The 19,509-nt window shown below is 41.3% G+C and overlaps 1 protein-coding gene across 3 annotated transcripts in view; it reads left to right on the plus strand.

Moving 5' to 3' along the window:
• The first annotated feature begins 6,573 nt into the window (after positions 1 to 6,573).
• SPRYD3 (SPRY domain containing 3) overlaps positions 6,574 to 19,509 on the plus strand; it is a 48,223-nt gene continuing 35,287 nt past the window's right edge. Inside the window, exons 1-6 of one of the 3 annotated variants that reach the window (XM_070934991.1) lie at positions 6,574 to 6,590; positions 9,969 to 10,115; positions 11,570 to 11,645; positions 13,211 to 13,335; positions 13,964 to 14,099; positions 14,888 to 15,079. In XM_070934991.1, coding sequence (XP_070791092.1) covers positions 9,988 to 10,115; positions 11,570 to 11,645; positions 13,211 to 13,335; positions 13,964 to 14,099; positions 14,888 to 15,079 — 657 coding nt within the window. In that variant the 5' untranslated portion in view covers positions 6,574 to 6,590; positions 9,969 to 9,987. Of the gene's footprint in view, positions 6,591 to 6,653; positions 6,735 to 8,781; positions 8,827 to 9,968; positions 10,116 to 11,569; positions 11,646 to 13,210; positions 13,336 to 13,963; positions 14,100 to 14,887; positions 15,080 to 19,509 lie in introns of those variants that run through there. The other 2 variants (XM_070934993.1, XM_070934990.1) reach the window with 2 other exon arrangements.

Here is a 19,509-nt window from a genome sequence, read left to right on the forward strand (position 1 = left end):
CAGGTCTTCCACTGGGCTGTTGGAAAAGGATCAGTTAACAAACCCTGACATGGTTATTGACTAATGATGACCAATTTACATGCTTGGACAAGGGCTGGTGCCTAGACCACAGTGTATTTTTTCTGGCTTTGGCTGCCAGATGGTGATCCTCCAGTTTCTAAGCTCTGGGTGGAAGTAGGCAACCAGGAGTCTTTTGCAATTTCAGTCCTGCAGCATTTTAAGATTGCCCCCCCTCCCCAAACAAGCAAATCCACTTGCCGGATTTATATACCCCCATTAAAGAAGTTGGTACAACACAAGCCAACACAACACTTTTTAATCTAGTGTACTGTGAAAATCAGTGGTGAAATCTGAACTGGTTTGTTACCGGTTTGCTGGCTGTACAGGTGCACTGCGCACCAAATGTGCGCGCATGCGCAGTTCGTACCAAATGCACACTGCGTGCTCATGCACAATGCACATCAAAAGGAGTCTTGGGAAGGTAACTAGAACAGCGGGGGTGGGGGGAATCAGCTCTGGCGCGCAATCTTCGGAACCTTTTTAAAAACATTTTTAAAGCATTTTTTACAACCTGGCAGGCCTGGGGCCGTTGATCTCGCTGTTGCGATCTGGTGAGATCCAGCCATGAATGGTGTGAATGGGTTTTAATTGTTTTTAATGTTTTAATTTTTAATGTTTTTATATATGGTTTTTAAATGCATTGTAAGCCCCCTTGAGTCTTCGGAGAAAGGCGGCATACAAGTTGAATAAATAAATAAATAAATAAATAAATAAATAAATAAATAAATAAATAAATAAATAAATAAATAAATAAATAAATAAATAAATAAATAAATAAATAAATAAATAAATAAATAAATAAATAAATAAATAAACAAACAAACAAACAAACAAACCTATTTGCCCGAACCAGTAGTAAAAAAAATGCTTAAAAAGTAAAAGAAAAAAAATTTCCAACAATCAGCTGAGAGATGTGCGATCGTTGGAACTAAAAACTTTTTAAAGTATTTTTAACTACCAGTTCTGGAGAACCGGTAGTAAAAAAATGCTTAAAAAGTAAAATAAAAAATAAAAAATCTGACGATCTCGCGTCGCTCAGCTGATCATCGGAACTTTTTTTTTTTACATTTTTTTACTACCGGTTCGGGGAACTAGTAGCATTTTTTTATTACCGGTTCGGGTGAACCGGTAGCATTTCATCCATGGTGAAAATCCAGCCCATGTAGTTCAGTTTATAGTTCAGTGAATCATCTGGACTGACTGGGGATAAGCACTTTGTGAACTGGTGAAGCACAGATTAGCCTTCTAAAGTGTAGCCTAAAATATTTTTCAAATCTAGCCTATTTTTTTTTTTCTGTGCATGGAACAGACTCTTAGGACTACCGTGGCTGGACCCATGTCAGGTATTGTAGTTTATTCAACAAACTAAACACATGATTATATAAACCATGGGTTAGTTACAGTATATAAATCCAACCAGTGCTTCTGTTCTGCATTTGTCATTCCTCCCCCCCCCCAAAAAAAAAATCTCTAGGAAGTATTGAGTTTCAAGTAGGAGCATGCAAGCTTTTTTCAGGCCACCCATGACATTTAGCCTTTGCACAATGGTGGGATTCAAATAATTTAACAACTGGTTCGCCTGGGGTCAGATTGGCTGGCGTGGGTGACGTGGCCCATCTCTGTCCTCCAGCTCTGCCGCACATGTGGGACGAGCCTCCCGCAATGGCCAATCTGACCCTGGGTGAGCCAGTGGTTAATTTACCACCACCACCCCGCTATCAAAGTGGATCCTAGGCGCTGTGCTGCAATGGAGAAAAGGGAAACGGAGCGGTCGGCACGAGGGAAGGAGGAGGAGCAGGATGAAGGAAGAGGGAAAGCGACCTTCTCCTTTCCTTGTGTTGGCCGCTCTGTTGCCTGTTTCTCCATCGCAGCACAGTGCCCAGGATCCACTTTGATAGCGGGGTGGAATGGGGTGGTTCGCTTGAACCAGTGCAAACCGGCTGATTCCCATCACTGCCTTTGCGTGACATACTAGTTGCATCTGAAACAGAGAATGGGGCAAGGACAAAAAGGTGGAGAGGGCTAGAAGAAAACTTCTTTTCATTTAACTTAAAGTAAATATAGTTCATAGAATTATCTCCCAATAAATTAAATATTTTTCTCCTTTTTAATCCCATTTTGATTTCGGCGGCTGCTTTTTAGGGCCTGGTAGTTGCACCCCGAACTTTTGAGTTGTGCACCTCTCTTTAAGAGGCGTGGTGAATTTTTTAAAGATCAGTGCCCAACTTGCCAGCAACTAAGCATTGCTGTCAATAGCAGGACTGGGCTCCTTATACATTCCTGCACGCGGTAAGCCCTAACCCAGTTTGGTTTGACGCAGCTCAGTGTGCGATCTTGACCGCCTTCTAATTTCCTCCCCCTTGGTTTATTTTCAATAGCAGAAAGAGAACTAGTGGCCTATGCACAGCTAATGAGAAGCTGCAGAACCTCACTCTGCCTGGCCAGCTGCCTTGACTAAACCACCAAGCGAGCCGATGTCTGGATTTCCACCAATCCTCTTGAAAACAGGATTAATTGTTCCATACCAAAAAGAAAATTATTACGTAATTAAACAGAATGTCACAACTTTTTTGTTTCTCACTCCCCAACTCAGCCCAGCTTATACTAAAGCAGCTGTCCCTCAATTCACAAAATATTTTGTGTGTTTTTCTAAGTATGTGTAACTGTATGATAAAAGTCTCAATAGCTTCCACAAAAGGAACTGCTCCCTTTTTGGCTGGATTTATATAACACATTAAACTATAATGTGGTTTGTTTAGCTTAGTATGTTGCATGGACCTAGCCAATTGACTTACCATAATTAAACAAATCACAACTTAGCAGACATACCCAAATTAGTAAGATATCTGAATCTTACTTCAGAGCTGCCCTCCCATATAACATGCAGGGACCTATGATTTTTTAAATATCTATGATATGCTGCTCTTTGATGACATCCAAAACCTAGTGAGGTACTGCCAGCCTGCAGAATTAAAATCTGCTTTGCTGTCCATCGTGCAGTAAATCCCCAGGATATTATAACTACTTGCCTGGTCAAATAGCTAAAGGCATATTTTTTCATGAGCAGATACAAATTCAGTTAACAAGATAAAATATAAAGCAGACTGAAATCTCCTGAGGAGGCCTGATCACCTGCTTTCCCCCATACAGATAGAACTTGACTAACTTCCTCCTCTGTGCCTCAGTTTTTAAGGTCATATAGGAGATGTCCTCCTAGTCTTTAAATTTCAATCTGGTGCTCACAGTCCAGGGCCCATTCTGAATTGCTGCAGGCTGTCAGGGGACAACTTGGCAATGCAGGAAAAATTTTTTTTCTTAGTTCCACTCCAAAGCAGTTGGCATGAAAGCCCCACTGCAATGCTGCAGAAGGCAGAAATGTTCTTTGTAATAGCAAAAGCAGCAACATGACAGCTAGATGCAGGAGGAAGGGTTGGAAAAGCAGGAAAGATGGAGGATGGGACAGAAATGAAACTTACTTGTCGGGAGGGTGTAACAGTGCTTTCCTTATCAAAAAGTAGTGGTGGTGGAAACAGAATGGCAAGAAAGAACAAGAGAGAAATTATTAGAGATGAATTTAGATGGGAAATTGTAGTGGCTTTTTTGCCTTTTCAAATTGCAAAGTATGCAAGGCAATGGTGATGCTTACCCTCTCTCCCCATTTTTAACATTAAAAGCAGCCAGAGACCTATCAAACAATTATTCTAGGTTATGGAAGGTAACAACCGATTAAGACAGTTTGTTCTACAGTAAAACCCAGCATGGTTTCATTATAAAATGGCAGCACTGTGTAATCAGTTTAAGATGCTGGTTTCTAGTTGACCCCACCAGACGCTTTCATCTCTGCCATTAAAAACAAGTTTCAGAAGTTCCAGCTTTGAGTGGAGACTCATTTTAAAACTCAACACTGGAACAACAGTGGGAATTTGCACAAGGCTGATATTCCTATCTGCCCTTCACAAGAATGCAGAATATTGTAATTTGTGAAAGTGTTGACTATGTACTTGCTGTCAAGAAATCCTGTTTGTCTTCTTTACCTGCACAGATCCCAAAATCCTTCCAGAGGGAAATTAGCACTATACATTTCTTAAAGCTGGGGTTTTCTTAAGACTCTTCAAAAAAAAAAAAGTTCATTTGAGCTTCCAGCCTCTTCTTTTTATTGCACTGCATGTTTAACGTAATTTTTTTCCCCAGCAATCAAGTGAGGAAAGAATAAAAGGAATTAACCCTTTGGCTTTTACTGGGTCCAACTAGCCATGATGTAATATTAAGTTATTATATTGATATCCCTCCTTTTGAAGCAGAGTCTCCAGGTACCTCCTCCTCTTACAGGTATTCCTTGTCTTACGACCACAATTGAGCCCATAATTTTTGTTGCTAAGTGAGACATTTGTTAAGTGATTTTTGCTCCATTTAACGACCTTTCTTGCCATGGTTGTTAAGTGAATCATTGCAGTTGTTAAATTAGTAATACGATTGCTAAATGAATCTGGCTTCCCCATTGATTTGGCTTGTCAGACAGTCACAAAAGGTGATTACATGACCTTGGGACACTACAACAGTCATAAATGTGAGTCAGTTGCCAAGCGTCTAACTTTTGATCACGTGACCATGGGGATGCTGCAACGGTTGTGTGAAAAACGATCTTAAGTCACTTTTTTCAGTGCCGTTGTAACTTTGGTCACTAAATGAACTGTTGTAAGTCGAGGACTACCTGTATTTCCCACAACAACTACCACCCTGCGAAGTAGTTTGAAACTGACTAGCCAAAATTACCCTATGACTGTGATGGCGAACCTATGGCACGAGTGTCTGAGGTGGCACGCAGAGCCCTCTTTGCTGGCACGCGCACTGTCGCCCCAGGTCAGATCTTCTTTCATGAGCTTCTGTTTCCCTGCAAAGGATGAAACAGAATGTCGGCACACATGCGCATGTCCGGATGCACCTTTCAGTTTGGGCATGCGCGTGCGCAGTTTGGGCACTTGGTGTCTAAAAGGTTCGCCATCACTGCCTTATAAGATTCCATGACAAGAGGCTGATTAGAACCTACATCTCCCCAATCGTAGCTCAAGATCATAATCGCTACAGCCAACAGCTTTGAATGAAAAGTATTTATTTTAATTCGAACCCCTAGTGCTGCGTAACGGGGTGAGCTCCCATTACTTGTCCCAGCTTCTGCCAACCTAGCAGTTCGAAAGCACGTAAAAAATGCAAGTAGAAAAATAGGGACCACCTTTGGTAGGAAGGTAACAGCATTTGGTGCGCCTTTTGGTAGTCATGTGCTGGCCACATGACTACGGAGACATCTTCGGACAGCGCTGACTCTTCGGCTTTGAAACGGAGATGAGCACCGCCCCCTAGAGCCAGGAATGACTAGCACATATGTGCAAGGGGAATCTTTACCTTTACTATTATTTATTTCAAATACTGAATTGTACTTTCAACCTTTGTATGTGAGGCTTGGATTAACAGCCTCTACTGCTCTTCGTAAAACATGGCTTGATCGGAGCCTGTGTTAAAGATAAACTCTATAAAACACGAGGAACAGAGATTTAGAGTAGGTGACAATACAGTAGAGGTAGTCCTCAACCTACGCCCACAATTGAGGCCAAAACTTATGTTGCTAAGTGGGAAATTCATTGAAGTGACCCATTTTACGACTTTTCTTGCTGCATTTGTTAAGTGTATGGCTGCAGTTGTCAAATTAGTAACCCGGTTGTTAAGTGAATCTGGCTTCCCCAGGGACTTTGCTTGTCAGAAGGTCGCAAAAAAGGGGATCACATCACATGCTCTTCCCCCACACTGCAACCGTCATAAATCTGAATCCGCCGTCAAGCATCCAGAATGTAAATCATGTAAAGCAACAGTGGTTAAGTGTGAAAAAACGGTCATAGGTCGCTTTTTATTCAGTGCCACTTCGAACGGTCACCAAGTGAAGTGCTGTAAATCGAGGACTACCTGTAGTAACCTGTACCAGATTTTTAATCTTCCCCAGCCAATGGCCGTTGTTGGGAGCTGCAGTAACACACCTAGAAGGACCGAGGTGGGCGCACCCCCCCCACTACTCCGCCCCGTTGCCATTGGCAACCATCCGGCCACCGCTACCCCCGCCCTTCCCTTACGTCACACAGGCGAGTTTAGCCGTCCGAACCCCCCTCCGCCCCGCCCCCATCCGAATAGCGTCACTCGTTCTCCATTCATACCTTCCGCACAGTTTCCCTCGCCTCCCCATTCACCAACTTCCCTCGCGAGTTCCGGGAGGCGAGACGTCGCGCCATTTCGGCCTTCTCATTGGCTTCCGGCGGCGACCGGGCGCGGCGACCTCAGCTTTGGAGGTTGGCGGAGCAAGCGTGGTGATGGGGGGGGGGAAGAGGGGGGGGAGAATAGGGCGGGACGAAAGAAAGGCGGGGAAAGCCCGGATGTGAACCAGGTGGCAGTCAAGCTCGCCGGGAAGCGGGCTTGAGTTCATAGCGGCGGGAGAGGCGAGGCTGCGGAGGGCGGGGCTGATGGAGGGAGAGCGAGGGCCTCTCGGGGTAAGGGCCGCCTTGGGCATCGGAGCGACGGTTCGGGGCAGCAGGGAGAGCGGGGTCCCTGGGGAGGCTTCTGGCGCAGGGGCGTGGAGCAGCTCTTCACGGCTCCAGGATGTCGGCGAGGGCGTGAGAGGCTGGCTGTGAAGGGTGAGGGTCACGCTTTCCTCTGGATTTGAACGCCGGGCGGCTTGTGGAAGCGATGGCTGGCAGGAGAGGGGGGGGGGGAGGGTGTCCTTTTCCAATGACTCTTTTATAATAGGCCAAATAAAATGGTGCAAGAGGGGAGGGGGGGGATCTGAACACGGGTCCTTTCCCGCCCTGGAAACCCCCGGACTGTATTTCCAGATCGGAGCAGAGCTGACCTTCTGCGTGTTCTCAGAGGCACTCTTTTCCTTATACGGTTGGCACTTGAACCTTGGCGCTCCGGGGGCGGCAACGGAACACTCGCCCCCCCCCCACTCCCTCCCCGGGATTAGAATGAGTGAAAAAAATAGGATATAAGGGATATGTTGAATTAATTTCATTTCTTATCTTTTTTTTTCTCCCTTCCTTCCTTCCTTCCTCCCTCCCTCCCAGGAAATTTCAGGTGACATTTTTTATAGTTTCATAACAGGAGATAAATTTGGTGAAGGAATACAGACCATCCTAAGGCTTATTTGGTGAGCTTTGTAGCCAAAACAAAAAATAAGGGAGGGGGGATTTTAGGGAAGTTAATTGTCACGTACCCCCATTGCTTTCCTAGCTACCATAATACTCTTCACAATATCACAGGATTGTGAGAAGGTGCTTTCCTGGTATGTTCTTTGCTACTTGCACGTTATTCATTTATTCTGACGAGATCCTGACTTATGAAGCAGATGTGGCACAATTGGGGGAATGTGGAATGAAAGTTAAACTCCTTTACAAGCATTTAATGTCCCATTATCTAGTCCAGCACTGCCCGTTTCCACAGTCCAGATCCTCTTTTTCTGTTTATTCACAAGTTATTCCAGTTCTGCCAAGGTATTAAGCCACACTAATTAAAAGTTTCTTCCTTGTCGTTTTAACTTCATTTTATTGTACCATAGTGAGAGGATCTTGGGTATAGCTGATAACTAACTCGTGGACAATAAATTGTGCGTCAGTGTGGCCTGCTATCTGAAAGATAGGGCTACCAGATGTTGGCTGCAAAGATCTGGAGGGCCACTAAGTGGTAGCAAAGGGCCATTCTAATTAATTGGTCACATCTAGCGGCCCAAGATGGCTTCCAGTTGTGCTCTACTGCAGCTCCTAACATCTCAGCTAGCCAAGCCAATAGGGAAGAATTTGGTGATCCTAGGAAAAAAGCAATCTGCGCAGGAAGAGAAAGTATAATTGGATGGTTTTGGTAGACTTTGTACTGTATGTAGAATAAATTTAGTCCAGATAAGATTGGAAGAATTCTTGTAGGAAACACTGCCAGCCATTAGTCAGCTGTCAACAATATTGAATTAGATGGACAGCTTATTTCTATAAGAGGAAATAGATTTCTACTTCTAGGGCGGAAGAAGGCCACATATGGTTCCCCGGTCCATTTTTGTAGAGCCATCCTAACAAGCTGTCATGTTTCAGCTGCTTGCTGAAAACTGGAAGTGCAATTTCCTGCTATTTGATGTTGAAAAGAGTTGTGCCACTCTTAGACTTGCCACATTTTAAAAGAAAAAAAATGTCCAACAAAATCTGGAAAAGTTTCTGGATGTCTGATATGGACCTGCCAGATGGACTTCTTCATCTTATTGCTTTGCCTATTGCAGCCCTTTCCCCCCAGCCCCAAATTTTTCAGTTCCTACCTTTCAAGAGCTTTCATGCCCAGGTCTAAGTAGGGTTATAGCTGGGAGTAGGCAGATCTTGACAGCTGCATATAGGACCCAAACAAAATGTGACAGATAACATTTCAAACGTAGGTGGTAGAGGCATGGAGAGGGAAAAAGTTGACACTGGACTGGCCAAGCTTTAAGATATTATGAGACAATATTTGGTCTAGATGAAATGCTAACTCTAGACCAGGAAGATCTAAATAAAATTCATGGTTTTCCATGGAAGTCACTGAATGGCATTGATTTATTTCCCAGGGGATCCTACTTTGTTTGTGGGTGTATTTTAAAGCATTGGTCTTAGAGTGTATAATAACAGATATCCTCATTTCACTAGGTTAATGTAAAATGAAATGCTGAAATGGGGATAATCTTCATGGCAAACACAAGTGGCAAGATTTTGAGAGGTAATTTATCCCTGGTTTTCTAACTAAAAATATATAGGAAATGTGCAAGCTTATACCTGTTTTTGTAAAACAGCATTAACATTACAGAACTTGATATTTATAGTATTGATTAGAATAATCCCTCAAAATGATATTGTCAGTAATTTCATGAGCATTGGAGGCTGACTGAATTGGGATAGTAGAATCAAAATCTATTAATCTATATCTAATTGAGAATTAAGGAACGTGGTGGCTCAGTGGCTAAGACGCTGAGTTTATCAATCAAAAGGTCAGCAGTTCAGCAGTTTGAATCTCTAGTGCTGCGTCACGGGGTGAGCTCCCGTTACTTGTCCCAGCTTCTGCCAAACTAGCAGTTCGAAAGCACGTAAAAAATGCAAGTAGAAAAATAGGGACCACCTTTGGTGGGGAGGTAACAGCATTCTGTGTGCTGGCCAAATGATCACGGAGATGTCTTCGGACAGCACTGGCTCTTCAGCTTTGAAACGGAGATGAGCAATGCCCCCCCCCCCAGTCGTCCCCTAGGGAACGACTAGCATCTTTACCTAATTGAGAATCTTCATAGATTCTCAATTGAATATCATTATACAATTGAATGTTATTATACACTCTTAAGACCAATGCTTTAAAATACACACACCAACAAGGTAGGTATTGACTTTATTTTGATTGTATACAAGCTTGATATTACCACCAAGAACATTAAGTTGAAATCCTTGTGATTCTTAGATAACTTAGATAGCCATAGCCTCCATTGTGAGTGATCGGAGCTTTTCAGGGTTGTAGCCTAAAGCAGGGATCCCCAACCCCCGATCCGTGGACTGACATCAGTCCACAGTGTGCCAGAAACCGGGCCATACAAACAAGTGAAACCCCATCTGCAGGATGCTGGCAGCATGTGAAACTACGCTCCCTCTGGTGTGCGGAAAAAAACTCGCTCCATGGAACTGCTCCCTCGTGCTTGAAAGGTTGGGAGCCACTGGCCTAAAATGTCTGAGTGGTCTAGCTTGCTTGTTTCTATAAGTTTTAGAAATATTGGAGTTGGCCAAAATAAAGCCAAGTTTTACAACATCCTGGCTAGAATCTGGGTTCTGGAATGTGTTGTGCCATTTCTTCAGATGTTTAAACATACTCATTTCCCATAGGTAGATCGTTACAGCTATAATGGATGATTTAAACCTGCACTACAGATTTTTAAACTGGAGGAGGAGGATCCGGGAAATTCGAGAGGTGCGAGCCATCCGTTACCAAGAGAGGTTCAAACACATCCTTGTTGATGGAGACACATTAAGGTAGTTTGTCAGTTTGAATGTTGAAAGAAACTTGAATGGGGGACGTCTATCAAATATTTAAATGAAGAGCAGAGAATGCTCAGCATAGGGAGAGTACATATTCTCTACTACTCGAGCACATTTAGGATTTCTACTTTTTCTGAAAAGAAGGTTTAATGTTTACAATTTTTTTAAAATGACTGTGGAAGAACCAAATCCATTGAATAAATAGGAACAATTAAAAGACAATGTTTTATAGTGACATTCCGTCAAAAATTATTTTAACCACTTGAATTATTTTAACCACTTAAAACAAGGATTTCAGAATATTTCAGTCTCCTGACCAAAATGTGGATTTGCCTTTGAAAATGCATATCATTTCATATTTCTTTAATAGGTTGGCTAATCTCCAAAGCATCTTTAACTCTAGTCACCCTATCAAGAGCTAGTTTGGTATAGTGATTAAGGCCTTTAGCTAGAAATAGGGAGACCATGAGTTCTGGTCATGCCTTAAGCACAAAGCTGACTTCCTAAAATGCTGCTAAGGACAACTGTAGAGACTAGTTGGAGGAGCCATAATGTATCCGTAATAAACTCACCTAAAAGACTGATAAATTAATACTTATAAGGGTTTTTTTTTCTTAATAAAAGAAGATAAGTATTTCAAATTATGATAAGTATTCCATGTTTTAATTTTGCATTTCTTTGCTGGATTTTTGCATTCTGTATATACATACACACATATTGTGCATGTATGTGTTTGAACAATGTGAATTCTGTAGTTTTAAATCGGAGGTAGCAACCTTAACAGCCTCCTTTGCTAGTTAGTTTTTGTGAGATCTTGTTTCCAGTCTTCTTACAACAGCAACATTAATAGGGGAGGGATGTGTGTTTGTCTCATCTTTTACAAGGATGATAGAATGCTTAATGGTGCTCTGTTTCTTTCCATTCTTTGGATAATTAAAGTCTTCTGGGAGTCTTGGTGCTTGTATTGGCACATGAGTATGACACAAGATATATTTATTTTATTTATTTTTCACATTTCTGAACTGCTCATCTCCCTCAAAGAGGGACTTTTGAATTCCAATACACTTTTGATCCCAAACTGATATCTAGAAAGCTGCAAATATTTTTTTTAAAGAATTGGCAAACTCTGGTTCCCATTATCTGTCTGAAATGACTTTGCAAGTGATTAATCCCTCTTGTTGCTATTAAGCACAGAAACCTCGGAAACCAAATATTGTGGCAAACTAAGCATCCCTAGGCTAGAATGTTATTTGTTTTCTCTTGAAGATGCTTCTGGCCAATTAAATATGTATATTTTTAGGGGTGGGCAGAATGTTAAGCCCTGAAGATTAGTTATCTATAGCCTAGCATCTTCCTTGTCATCAGATAACCATTCTTGTTTTTTCTTTTGTAATGTCACACATTTTGGCTTTAGTATTGGAGAACCTGACCTTGTATCTTTTCTGCAGTTACCATGGGAACTCTGGAGAAGTTGGTTGTTATGTTGCTCCTCGCCCACTGACCAAAGACAACAATTATTTTGAGGTAACTGGTTTGGCTCACCATCTGGGAAGTCACTTTCAACATTACTCTCATTAGAGGCCTTCTCTGACATACTGTCCTTCCTTCTCTTTTTATTACTTGAGAGAGTAAGCTTAGAATGATTTGTTACTAGTTGTACTGAGGCAGAGTTTTGTTAAACATTGATTAATTTTAAAAGTTTTTTCTTTTAAAGAAAAATTTAAAAGAGATATTTCACTGTAGAATAGGTTGCCTTTGATTGTGGGTAAATTTTCTTTAATTTTTTTAATGACATGGAAGAGAAACATTAAATATAAAGGAGCAAATCTTTGAATTATATTTAGTTCATTTAGCTAAATTAAATTTAACAGAATATAATTGAAAACGTTTTTCCCCCTGGTCCTGTTAACATTTGGGGATATATCCTGTGACCTGTCACTCAATAGCTCTTGACCCAAAATGGTTGTGCAACCTTGGACCAGGTGAGCTGTAAAGCTCAACCATTTTATGAATTTTCTTTTGGACAATGAATTTTTATGTAAACTACTGTTTCAGGAAGCTTTTCTCCAGCTTTCCCTAGCTGTAAGTCAGTATTGAAGGTAGGCTTTTGTAACCTGAGACTCCCCCTCCCCCCAGGTGTGTCAGGAATACGCTCCTGGAATTCTCAATGATTGGGAATGCTATGCGATATAACCCCAGTATAATTGGAAATCAACAGGAAAAAAGTTTTGTAGAAGAATCAGAAAGATATTTTTGCTGAGCAAGAAAGTTGGAAGGAAATCACTTCCTTGTTCAATAATTTCCTTGTATAATAAGCCATTGTGCATGAATACTGAACTTCTTATGTAACAAAGCACTTGGCTACTGTCATGAAAAAAACAGCACTATATTGTGTTGTAGATTCATCTCTGGTATTTAGAAGCCTGCTTTGTAGATCCTCATGAGCAAAGAGGTGCAGGGGAAGTGCTTCTAAATAATGTGGAAAAAAAGCTAATCAAAATATATTTTCTTAGCCTTTATACATACATTCCACAACTTGATGCCTTTTGTCTGGCTTTTTGTTCATTGTAACCAGCATGTCACTCAACGGGTTTACAGAGGTTGTCCAAAATTATCTCTGGAGTTCAAAGTTTTAAAAAAATGCATTCAGTTATTTTTCAATTAATTTATACACTTGCTGTTTGGAATCCTTTCTAGAAACTGTGCAAAATCAGAATTAGATAGGTGTGCACATTTGCACAAGGTTTCTTGTGAGGATTAAGAACAAAGGGTACTTTAATGGGGAGGTTGAGTGATGAATGCCTTGTTTAAAGCAGCTACAGAGTTCATGTCAGGAAAGGTTGTCCTGGGAACCTTTTGGCTTGCAGTTCATTCTTACAAATGTTACTTTCCTGCCTAGGTGGGACAAATGAGATGAATGTCTTACATTATATTATTTGTCCTTGGCTTTTGTTCAGGCAATTGGTAAAACAACAGATATATTCAGCCCTTGGCTCCTTTTCATATTTTGTAAAGGCATAGTCATCATCTTTGTAAAAAATTGCATGGATGAAAGGCTTTGATGTATCCATTCTTTCAATTTTTTCTAGGTATCAATTGTGGACAGTGGCGTGCGTGGGACCATTGCAGTAGGACTGGTACCTCAGTATTACAGTTTGGACCATCAGCCTGGATGGCTACCGCATTCAGTTGCCTATCATGCTGATGATGGCAAGTAAGTTAACAAGCTTGGCAGACCAGAACATAACACTCATCCTGTGTATGTGGCTTTGTCTAGATAGGGGTAAGGAATAAGTCAGGCAGTACCTCAATTAAAGAAGCCACAGTCAGTTAAATGTTGGCTTACAACTTTGATAACCACTGGCTAGATTGCCTGAACATGGATGAAAACTGTGAATCACTATAAGATCCATGGTTTTAGAGTGCATACATGACATCTGTCTGCATTTAGCAGAGAATTGGGATGATATTTTTATATATCAGTAAAAAGTTTTTTTAATTCATTCACTTTGTTGAGTAATTGTTAAATGCTGAATACTTATGAAGAATGTATCGCAATCAGGTGTGTGTGTGTGTATTCATATATACTGTTTTATCGTGTGTGAATGTGTGAGAAATTGAAATAGATGTAATATTCCAACTTGTGAAAAACAAGATGAAATGGATTTGTGGATCTGTCAAACCTGAGGCATCTTCTCTAGGATTACAAAGCAGATCTAATTGTACTATTGTTATTGAGCATCATATCACACTAGCATACTGTTGATTAGTTGTTCTCCAGGAATTGTTTAAAGGTCTCTGTGAGATTTATAGAGATTTTACCTGAGATTTACCTTATCCAGACTTTACAATGGTCGAGCCAAGGGACGTCAGTTTGGGACAAAATGCAATTCTGGGGATCGGATAGGCTGTGGGATTGAGCCAGTGTCCTTTGAAGTCCAGACAGCACAGATATTCTTCACCAAAAACGGGAAAAGGGTAAGTTCTGACTCAGCCTGTCATCCTTCCGAGATCGGTAAAATGAGGACCCAGATTGTTGAGGGCAATATGCTGACTCTAAACCGCTTAGAGAGGGCTGTAAAGCACTATGGAGCAGTATATAAGTCTAAGTACTATTGCTATTGAACTGAAGGTATCTACTGCAGCGGTGTTGCTAAACCAAAGGATATGTGGGTTTGGTTTGGTGTTATGATGGGATAGCTGCCTGGAAATTTCATGTACCTTGTCTTATACTCCAAGTAAAAAAGTTGGGAGCATAAATGAACATAGAATATAGAGAAGAGATGAACATGTTCCCACCTCCATCTCAATAAATTGAGTGACTTCCCCAAAGCAATCCACTTAAATTCATGACTAAGGTTTTATTTGATCCAGGGGTCTTCTGCCTATCATTCTTGAAACCATTCTACCAAAGTTAAAGAGAATGTGAATGTGTCAAAATTATGGATTATACAAGTTAGGGCCAACAAAGAATGAGTCAGCTTGCATTTTTAAATAATTTCACAGTCAATAGGACAGTATACGTAGATATAAGAAACTTGCCATACCAGGGGAAAAAACAGTAGCTTTTTTTTAATTGGGTGAAAGAATTCAAATTATGTTTCTCCCCCTCCACTTGCAATCCAGAATGGTACAACCCAAGATCTCTGCCAGCTAATTTTGCCACTTCATTCTGTACAGTCTGTAGAATGGCTTTTTGGTATGATTAGCCAGCTAGATTAAACTGATCTAATCTAATCTATGTAACTGTTGCCTCCTCTTAACAGGTGGGCTCAACAATAATGCCACTCTCACCAGAAGGTCTCTTCCCAGCTGTAGGGATGCATTCACTGGGTGAAGAAGTCCGGCTCCATCTCCATGCAGAGCTGGGCAGTGAAGAGGAAGACGACAGCATTATGATGGTGGACAGTTATGAGGATGAATGGGGACGACTGCATGACGTGAAAGTCTGCGGCACAGTAAGTGAGCATTTTTGGGGAAGGAAGCAGAACGCCAGAAAGCAGGGGTGGGGGCTTTTCTGTGGTCCTTGAGTAGAGATCCACTGGAGATAATGATTTGTGTTTGTGAGCCTGAGAGTATGCATCCTTCAATATGTTATCATCTATGTGAACTTTGATCTTTAGAAAAGGAAAACATTTTTGTTAGCATTTTTATATTCAGAAATGAAAATGGTTTGCCTTGAAACAGAGTGGTAGCTTTACAATGCTTGCTTTAAAGTATATATATATATATATGTTTGCAAATAAGAGCAAAATCCTTAACCCTAACCCCCTATCAAATAACTTTCTACAATGGGCCAGCAAGCCTCCAGAATGTATTCTTGGTAATGGGGGATTTTGTTTCTGGGGAAACAACAAAGACAGAAATATCAGAAGGAAGGTGTTGTGTTCTGAAGCTTACTTAAGATTAATTTAGAAGTCTGTTCTGTGATTTGGCATCAAGTTTCTCCGCTCAAGGCCTGCTTTGTGTATACATTACTAAGTATCTTGGAGGCAGTGGAAGATGCTGCATAATTAAAAGGGAAAACTCTGTTCTCCTCACTACAGAGGGAAGAGTCTGATGGCAAGTAAGCCTCCAGAATGTATGCCACTCCCATATGCTTGCAGGTCTGAATTCCCAAACTTAAGTCTATACTTTCATTTGTTTGTTTGTTCATACATTCACTTCCATTCCTATAGCTGCCCATCTCAGCCAAATGACACTGGGAGACCTGCAATTCTGTAGAGTGTAGTAGAGAAAGGCATGGGAAAACAGCACAGTCAGTCCCATTTTGGATTCCAGCAAGTTTTGCTGCAAGCCAAATTCCCTGTCCAAAGATGAAACCACAAAGGCTGACTCCCAATCGCTTTGTTTCTTTCTGTTCCATCTCTCTCTCTCTCTCCTCTCTCTCTCTCTCTCTCTCTCTCTCTCTCTCTCTCTCTCTCTCTCTCTCTCTCTCTCTCACACACACACACACACACACACACACACACACACACACCTCTTAGCTGATCTGAGCAGCATGTCAGGTTTCTGTTCAGAGTGACTGGGACTTTGAATAGAAAAAAAAACCCTTAAGGGTGAAGAGATTGAAGCCTCTTGTTGTAGGCCTCGCTCATTAGTCATAAGAGAATGAAATCACACAAATCTTGAGGGGGTGGTGAGGGTGGTGAGGGGATTTTTATGCTCCAGGGAAAAAGGCATAACTTCAGGCAGTTGGCCATCTAAACAGCAACATGACTTTTGTTGGCTCTTGTCATGCCCAGACCAGCAAAAGAAGGATCAGCAGGACTTCTCATGCCTGGTTTTGGAGTATTGTGGAATGAGGACAGAGTAACACCCAGAGCATGTTCCTGATTTTCAGTGTGCAGTTCTATGAGGCTTGCAGTTATCATTGTGTATTACATTCTCTGCAGCTCAGCTCTTGATGGACCAGCTTCCTTACGATATCAGAAAGAAGTAGCTTGGCTGCCAATGCATTGGCTGCCATCCAAGATGACAATTTAGGCTCATACTCTGAAGCGCAGCATTGGCAAGCCAAAGAAAGGGTAGTTATCTGCATTGGGAGAGCAGGATGTGTAGGTGCTAACGGAAGATAAGTTCAAATGACAAATCTGGGGCCCTGTTTTCAGATAGGGATCTTGCCTTGTACTGACAGCTTGCTGAAGTCCAAAAGGGAACGGTTTGTGCCTGGGCCTGCTCTTCTCTTCCCTGTTGCAAAGTTACATCCAGAAGCAGAGAGCGGGTTAGCAGCTGGGAGGTCACCCAGCATTCCTCCTGGGGCTCTGACTATGTCCACAGGCTGCCAGCTGCTTCTCTCTATCCTGCTGCTCTTGAGATTTTTCTCACTCCCATTTAAAAACATTTTGTCCTGTCTCTTGTGGTCTCAAATTGATGCTTGGCAGCTTGTGTGAAAATTCTGAAATCCCAGTGGGGAACTGAAGAAAGTGGGCTTTTCCCTTCTTTGGAGACTGTGGGATAGACATGATGACATAATCCTACCCTCGTCAGATCCAGCTAGCGACTTGGTGCTGCTTCTTTGGGCACATGTTGCAAAGGCTCGCTGGCGTGTTCCTCTTCATTTGTGCCTCATTGGGAGCCCTGCTCTCTATGGACCTACATTTTATTCCTTTAGTCTTTTGGTGTACCTTGCTGATATAAAACCAGAGCCTTTATAAAATGGTAATGACCCTCATGGAGGCACCATAATAGAGTTACGCATGCATTTGCTAAAAGTGATTTGTTTTAACTGCTTTACAAAGTGCTCTGGGTTTTACAAGTTTTGAGAAAGGGAAGGAAATTGCAAATGACTCTGGTCCTGAGCACTGGAAAAAATTACTAAGTTCCTATCCAGCATCATCAGAGATTCCTGTTGGTATTATCCACAGATTCCAAGGACATGTTTGTAGCTATAAAACCTAACAATGTGCATGAGGCAGTGGGAGTGAGAAAGAAGAAGCTGTGGTAATCCTCACATCCAACAATATGTACTCTCTCTCTCTCTCTCTATCTTCTCATGGAATTGTAATTATTGGTTGGAGTTAAGAGAATGGAGTTAAAGAAATAGGACGCCCTCTCATTTCTAAACGTTGTTAAGATACTGTGTGGCATTGCTAATCATTCTTATCTACTGAGTTCTTTAAGGCTCTTACAGGTGTGTTTCCTGATACAGAAACTAGGATTCTTAGTTTAGTGAAAAAACTGCTGTCTGTCTTTTGTGGTGCTTATAAAGCTAGCATCAAACACAGCGGTGGGTTTTACACCATACACCCGGCCTTCCGCGCATGCGCTTTGCTCGCACGTGCGCCTTCCGCACATGCGCCCGGCCTCAAAAACGTGCCTAAATAGCAGGCCCACCCGTGATCTCTGCTACCAGTTTGCCTGAACCGGCTGAATACCACCTCTGAAAACACTAAAATTACCGTAATTTTCGGAGTCTAAGATGCATCTCCCCCCCCCCAAGAGACTGAAAATTTGAGTGCATCTTATACTCCGAATGTAACTTTTTCAAAGCTTTTTTTTTCAGCCCTAACTAGGTGCTAGTCGAGTGAAGCGATCTCCCCATGCTTTGCCTGCTTTTCTCATTGCTGCTTCCTCTCAGCTGTGCCTTAGAAGCTGTTTTTTATCCTCAAGCAGGGGATAAAAAATCAGCAAACTAATGTGCTGAAGATGACCAGATTAAGGACGCTACCCAGATGAATACTTGGTAGGCAGATTTTTCCCCCCTATTTTCTTCCCCAAAAACTAAGCTGCATGTTATACTCCGGTGCGTCTTATACTCCGAAAAATATGGTATATAGCATGGCTGATAACACCGACCACTATAACTCTTAAGCAATCTCTTTGCTTAAGAAAGCAGCCAGTGATGGAAACTTGCTGATTTTACATGTAAAAGTTCTTGTCTTACAAAGTCGTAGCTTGAAGAAAAAAATTCGAACTTGAGGGGATAGGTGGCAGGGCAGAAGAAATATTAAACACTAGAATATTGTTTTATATTAACCTTTCTACAAGAGCCATAAGGGACTTGATATGTATCAGCAAATCTTTTAGTCATCTGCATTAAAAGTAGAAAATCCCTTTAGTTTTTATTGTGACATTGTCAGGTCACAATACTCTTTCAGAAGAGTAAACAGGATACATGAGCTGCATGAAATACATTTTAACTTTTTTAAAGATGTCTTTGATAGAAGAGAACATTTGTGGGTCAGGGTTGAACTGTGAGGTTGTTGGGGTTCTTTGATCTTGGTTGTTTTCTTGCAAATGTTTCATTACCAAACTAGGTAACATCATCAATTCTAAAAGGGAGTAGGATTTTCTCTTTTATGTACTACCAGTATTGATGTGAGTGGTCTTAGTTCCTTGATTAGGCTATTATTCACTGTTTGTCTGACTTTTTAGTTCCTTGATTGGCATATTGTTACTTCTTGATTGTTGGTATCTTCGTTATATCCATCCATTCACCAGCCCAAATTGATGGTTTCATATAATCTGAGCAGTTTAGCCCCATATGTAAAGAATGGGTGAAGGGATTGGCCTCTACAAAATAAGTAATAAAATTATAATCCTTGCAAATGCTTATAATCCACTCCTCCCAAGTTTCCACTGAACAGCTTAAGGTATTTAATAGCAATAAATACCATAAAGAAGCTGTTAAAATATACTTTACAATTTTTTAAAAAACTACTGTAGCACTAAAAGCTGCAGAGGATACAGGTTCATTAAATGTCAAAATATTTAAAGTATTCAGATTCAAGAATTATGTGTTTAAAGATTATGGAGAAAGACACTGTAATTGGTATAATGTAATACCAATGAATAACTGCAATATTATAAGCAGACTCTTTAACATCATCTGGAATCGGATATCTGTTTAATAGCCAATTTCTAGTTTATAGAAAGTTGTTCAGTT

This window comes from Pituophis catenifer, unplaced genomic scaffold (genome assembly GCF_029215685.1).
Source record: "Pituophis catenifer annectens isolate HBS135680 unplaced genomic scaffold, rPitCat1.0.hap2 SCAF_2, whole genome shotgun sequence".
Lineage (NCBI taxonomy): Eukaryota > Metazoa > Chordata > Lepidosauria > Squamata > Colubridae > Pituophis > Pituophis catenifer.